This window comes from Phalaenopsis equestris, unplaced genomic scaffold, assembly GCF_001263595.1.
Source record: "Phalaenopsis equestris unplaced genomic scaffold, ASM126359v1 Scaffold001014, whole genome shotgun sequence".
Taxonomy (NCBI): Eukaryota; Viridiplantae; Streptophyta; class Magnoliopsida; order Asparagales; family Orchidaceae; genus Phalaenopsis; species Phalaenopsis equestris.
Window position 1 is genome coordinate 63,992 of NW_018165453.1, and position 6,594 is coordinate 70,585.

The following is a 6,594-nucleotide window of genomic DNA, read 5'->3' on the forward strand; positions in this document are numbered from 1 at the left end:
CCATTTGATGAGGTATATTCCTTAATTGAAGAGATGGTTACTAATAATTTTTAATAGCCCTCTGAAAGGGTAAATCCAAAAAAAGTAGCTAGTATTCATAATTTTGATGCAATATCTGTGTTGGCTGCTCAAATTGTTGTAATATCAAAGAGAATATATTAATATAAAATTAATTATACATAGACACCTCCTGTGCTTGAGCAAAATTCATTGGGAAAAATGATAGATTATTAATCTTCATATGAAACTTTAAATGCAATAAACAAATGATCTAATAATTCTTATTCCAATTATTATTATCCTAGTTAGAAAAATTATCCTAATTTCAATAGGAGTAACAATAACTCAAATGCTATAAATTTGTAATGGGGGAACAATGCTGCAAACCCATAGGGAAACTCCAACAATCAGGAAAATTCTAATTATAGACCTTTTTACTCTTTAGGTTTCAATAGTAATTCACAGAGTAAGGAGAAAAAAATTATCAATGGAAGAATTAATATTGCAAATGGGAGCACAATTATAAATTCATGGAACACAATTACAACATTAAGGATCTGCAATTAGAAACATGAAAAATCAATTGAGATGTATTGCTACTGCACATAACAATAGACCTCTAGGAAGTTTGCCTAGTAATATTGAAGTTAATCTTAAAAATCAGAACAAAGAGAAAATCAAGTCTATTCAACTGAGAAGTGGAAAAGAATTGGAAACAAAAGTTGAAAAAGAAATTAAAGTTAAAATTGAGAAAGAAGGGGTGAAAAATGAAAATTCTAATGTAGATTTTCATTTTGAGTCAGAATATCCTATCAAACAAATGAAAATTACTGTAAAAAAAACCGCCAACTTTATTTCCTCAAAGATTGAAGAAGTATAACAGAGATAACTAATTTACCAAATTTTTGGAAATATTGAGGAAATTGATGATAAACATTCTATTTGCTTAAACCCTGTAACAAATGCCAAGCTATGTGAATTTTATGAAGGATATACTTAATAAAAATGGTAGTTTACAAATAATGAGACTGTTGCACTTAGTGAAGAGTGTAGCGCAATAATTCAGAAAAAGCTTCTTGGAAAACTTAAAGATACTGATAGGCTTACTATTCCTTGCACTATTGGCAAAAAATTTTTTGGAAAAGCTTTATCTGATTTTGGAGCCAGTATTAATCATATGCCTCTATCGATTTTAAGAAGGTTAGGTTTAGGAGAAATTTCACCTACTACTGTAACTCTTCAATTAGTTGACCGTTTAATTAACTATCCTAATAGAGTTATAAAAGATGTCTTGTTGAAAGTTGATACATTGAAAAGCTTTGATATGGAGGAAGATAAAGAAATTCCTATCAATTTAGGAAGACCATTTCTTTCCACTGGAAGAGCTTTAATAGATGTGCAGAAAGGACATTTGACAATGAGAGTCAGTGATCAAGAAGTTACATTTAATATTGCAAAATTAATGAGATACCCAGCAAAAGGAAGAGAAGATGAATGCTTCAAAATAGAAATTAATGATTATTTAAGCAATGAATATTTCACAGATACATTGAAAAGAAAACTAAAGAAGAATATTTGGAGTATGAGAATGAGGACATAATTCAAGATAAATCAATGAAAGTGAGTAATGAAGAATTGGATTATGTTCATGAATAATTTGAACTGTTAGATCCTATGGATAATAATAAAAATTTAATTTCTTTGATTATAAAACCTCCTGAACAAGAAATGAAAGCACTTCCTACACATTTAAAATATGCCTTTTTATGAGTTTTATCTACATTAAATGCTTTCGTATCCTCATAATTAACTGAAACACAAGAGTAAAAGCTGTTGGGAACCCTAACAAGATAAAAGAAAGCCTTTGGATGGACATTAGCTAATATTAAAGGAATCATTCCTTCGATTTGTATGCACCAAATTTTATTGGAAGAACATCAAGAACCAAAAAATAATCCTCAAATGAGATTAAACCTTATTTTAAAGAAGTTGTTTAAAAAAAGATTTTAAGATGGTTAGATACTGGAATAATATATCCTATTTCAGACAATGCTTGGGGGAGTCAAATTCACTGTTTTTCTAAGAAAGGGGGTGTGATTGTTGTGACAAATGAGAATAATGAATTAATACCAGCAAGGCAAGTCACTGGTTGGCAAATCTGCTTTAATTTTAGAAAATTAAATTCAGGCACTTTAAGACACTAGGAAAGATCACTTTCCTTTGCCCCTTTTGGACCAAATGTTGGATAGACTAGCTGAGCACAAATATTTTTTCTTCTTAGATGAGTATACCGGGTATCATCCAATACCAATTACTTTGTAGGATCAAGAGAAGACAACATTTACTAGTCCTTATGGTACTTTTGCTTTTGAAAAAAGCCCTTGGGTTTATTTAATGCACCTACAACATTTCAAAGATGTATGATGTCAGTTTTCAATGATTTGATTGAAAAAGTGATAGAAGTCTTTATGGACGATTTTTCTGGATTTGGAACTTCATTTGAAATAAAAAGATATCTAAATTATTTAGAGAAAGTTCTAGAATGATGTGAAAAGATAACTTTAGTATTAAATCGAGAAAAATGTCAATTCATGGTTGCAGGAGGAATTTTACTTGACATGGAGGTAGATCCGCCAAAAATTCAAGTTATAGCTAACCTACCTCCACCTATTACTATAAGGAGTTAGAAGTTTTTTAGGACATGCTGGTTTTTACAGGCAGTATATTAAAGATTTTTTAAAAATTACAAAGCCTTTATGCCAACTTCTGAAAAATAATATAGGATTTGATTTTAATCAAGAGTGCCTTAATGCCCTTAAGACATTGAAAGAAAAATTAATCACTACTCCTATAATTGTTTTACCTTATTGGGAGAAACCATTCAAACTAATGTGTGATGCATGTGATTATGCAATTGGAGCTATTTTAGGGCAGATGAATGAAAAAAATTCTAAAGTTATATATTATGCTAGTAAAACTTTAAATGACACTCAAATTAATTATATCACTACTGAAAGAGAGTTATTAGCTATTGTTTATGCTTTTGACAAATTTAGGTCATATCTGATGGGAGCTAATTGTGTTGTGCATAAAGAACACTCTAAAATAAAATTTTTGATGCAAAATGAGGATGCAAAACCAAGATTAATTAGATGGGTACTTCTGATGCAAGAATTCAATTTAGTGGTGGTAGATATGAAATGATCTGATAATCAAATAGCTGATCATTTATCTAGCTGGAAGAATTAGAAACATTTGACATCAAAAGAGAAATTAATGGAACTTTTCCTGATGAACAACTTTATACTGTTAAAGAATGGGAAATGTTATGGTATGTTGATATTGTGAAGTACATTGTTAGTGATATTTTATCATATTGATTGACAAAGCAATAGGAAAAAATAATTATGCTTGATGCTAAATTTTACTTTTGGGATGAACCATATTTTTACGAATAATGTAAAGATTTAGTTGTGCAAAGATGTGTGCCTTATAAGGGAATTGAAGAAATCATTCAAAAATGTCATGATTCTGAATTTGTGGGTCATTTTGGGATTGATCAAACTATTTACAAAATTTTACACCCTGGATTTTTTTGGCCTACTCTATTTAGTGATGTTAGTATTTATATACAAACATAATAGTGATGTCAGCGAGTAGGAAATATTTCAAAAAGAAATGAAATACCCCTAAAGTTTAATTTGGAAGTTAAAATATTTGATGCTTGGGGATTAGATCTTATGGGATCATTTAAACCATCATTTGGAAACATATATATATATATATATATATATTTCTTTCTGTTGATTATATGTCCAAATGTGGAGATTCTTCACTGCTAGCTGGTAAGTTGGAAGTGGAGGAGTGGTTTTTGCTCTTTGGGAACTTGTTTGGAGCCTCTTTTACTTTGGGCTCTCCATTTTGTTGAGTTTTTTGGTTTCACAGGTTTTGGTTTTTTGAATTTGGAAGCACTGTTCCATTAAGTGGTGTTTGTTTCTTTGGTTGGGGCTGCTATGTTCTTACTTTTGGATTTTCTGTTTTGTACTGTTTCATTGCTTGTGGGGGTGGCCTGTTGTGCTGCTCTCATCATGGTTGAGGGTTTCTTTATTTATTTGGAAACTAATGCTCAATGATCTAACACTTATGCTGGGGTGGTGGGAAGAGGTCAAAATGCTCCTGCTGATGCTGAAGGCCTGATTTTCCCCCAAGCCTTTCATGAAGCTGCCTTGGGGAAAGAAACTTGTCATCTCATTAATCCCCTCTGTGTTAAGGAAGGGTAACCTGCCATCTTCTATCAATAAGAGGAACTAAACTATTTAAAAGCTGATTGTAAATTTATGATGATTGGCAAGTTCCAACTAGGCCACCCTAGGATGGAGCTGGTAAGATGGTTCTTTAAAAACTTTCCTTTCACTGGTGCTTGGTAGATTGGCCTGATTGATGGAAAACACATTATAATAAAGCTAGCATTGGAAGAAGACTATGCCGGGTTATTTGCTCAACAATCTGTCCTTACGAAAGGAGTCTCAATGAAGATTATTAAGTGGACTCCAAATTTTGATCCCAGCAAAGAGCCTCCCATTGTGCCAATTTGGTTTAAGTTATCCGGATTGCCTCTCCGAATTGCCTCTATATATTTTCAACCATAAAGTGCTTTTTAATATTGGGCTGGCTTTGGGCAGACCTCTAAAAATGGATTTCCTTACTTTCCACATGTCCAGGCCTTTAGTGGCAAGAATATTAGTTGAGAGGGACATCACCTTGCCTGAGGTGAATGACATTTGGCTGGGGACTGTGGAAGAGGGAAACTAGCAAAAAATTGTGATGGAGCAGAAGCCTTATTACTGCCCTCATTTTAGAATGTTTGAACACACTTAAGATAGATGTTATAGGCTGCATCCACCATCTAAAAACAAAACCAAAGACTCTGGCCAAGGAATTTCTATTACTGCAGCTGAAAAACAACTGGTCACTGATAATAATGAGAAGGGGGCTTCAAGATATGTGGACCTTCAGTAACCTACTCATAGAGAACCTGTGGTGACTACTATCCCTCATGAACCCAATAACACAATTGATCTTACAATTGAGATAAGCAGTTTACTTACTGAGTTGCATGAGGAAGATATCTCCAACTCCCAGCCAAACCAACTACTGATGGAGGACTGTTCCCTCCCCACAGAAACTATGATTCATTCCTCAAGAGTACTACAAGAAATGAACTTGGCTCTGGACCAGGATTGGCAAATTCAAAAAGAAAAAAAAAGATGAATATGAATACTGAACTGCACAAACTTTTGGAAGGCACTTCCAATGCTCTTAGCATCCCTATAAGACTGGATTCCCCTTCTAGAGCCAGGAGTGGAAGGAGAAGATCCAAATCACAACCAACCTCTCATGGTTAAATTACTTTGTTATAATCTTTGGGGGATGGCTCACCCTTTCCCTTAAAAGATTATCACACCTTAATAAAAAAACATCAACTGTGGTGCTTATCTATCTTAGAATCTTTAGTTCACAAAAACCCCCAAATGCTGATTAATAAGTTTCAAGAATTCTCTCAATTCTCCAATATCAACTACAAGATTTGGCTATTTTTCAGAAAAGAGTTAAATTGGACTGTTTTACTGGACCGTCCTCAACTGTTCCATATTTCTTTCAGCATGAATGGGATGTCTGGTTATGTTACTTTTGTTTATGCTAGGTGTAACAAAGCCTCCAGAACTGAATTGTGGTCTGTTCTCCATTCTATTTATTCTAATATGACAGATAAATGGATGGTGGGGCGAGACTTCAATTGTATTGCCATTTCTGTTGAGAAGATTGGTGGGAGATCCCTAAACATCTCCAAGCTATTCAACTTCAGTGACAATATTCAGGCAGCACATTTGTTTGACCTTGGCTTCAATGGCCCTCCTTTTACTTGGAAATGGGGAAAAATTTGGGAAAGGCTGAACAAGTTCTTGGTGAATGACTGTTAGCTTAACAATTTTCTGCACACTTCTGTAACCCACTTGAGTATGGCTGGTTCTGACCATAGGCCTTTGCGGATTTCTATTGATGCACCTCCCTCATAACCATTCAGTCCTCCTTTCAGATACCTTAACATTTGGTTTGATCATCCTTCCTTCACTGAGTTTTTTGCACAACAATGGAAGGGGATCTACCATGAAGACCGTCTCATCAAACTTTGGCCCCTTCATCTCAAAATCAGCAAAGCTCTTAGAACCTGGGGCTGGAATACCTTTGGGAACATTTTACTGAATGTTGAGATGGCTAAAAGGGAGGTAAAGACCACTAAAGCTGTTGTTATCAATCTTGAAGCTGATAAAAGCTCTCTGATCACTGCACAAGAAAAATTACTCACTGCAATTGACTGACAGGAATCATTTCTTAGCCAAAAAGCTGCTATAAAAAAATTCAAAGATAAGAATAGAAACACCAAGTTTTGTCATGCTTATATTAAATATAAAAGAAAATGTAACACCATTCATGGTATTCAGGATGTTGAGGGCAATTAGATCTCAGATAATGAAGCCATTGCTGAGAACACTGTTCATTTTTTCCATAAGCTTCTGCCCAACCTCTGGCTGA

General features: G+C 33.8%; 1 protein-coding gene across 1 annotated transcript; it reads left to right on the forward strand.

Annotated features, from left to right (window-relative positions):
- The first annotated feature begins 3,819 nt into the window (after positions 1-3,819).
- LOC110032736 lies at positions 3,820-6,380 on the forward strand. The gene is made up of 4 exons (XM_020736468.1): positions 3,820-3,845; positions 3,946-4,041; positions 5,663-5,959; positions 6,098-6,380. The coding sequence occupies exons 1-4, from the start codon at positions 3,820-3,822 to the stop codon at positions 6,378-6,380; spliced, it is 702 nt and encodes a 233-aa protein (XP_020592127.1).
- Positions 6,381-6,594: the final 214 nt, after the last annotated feature.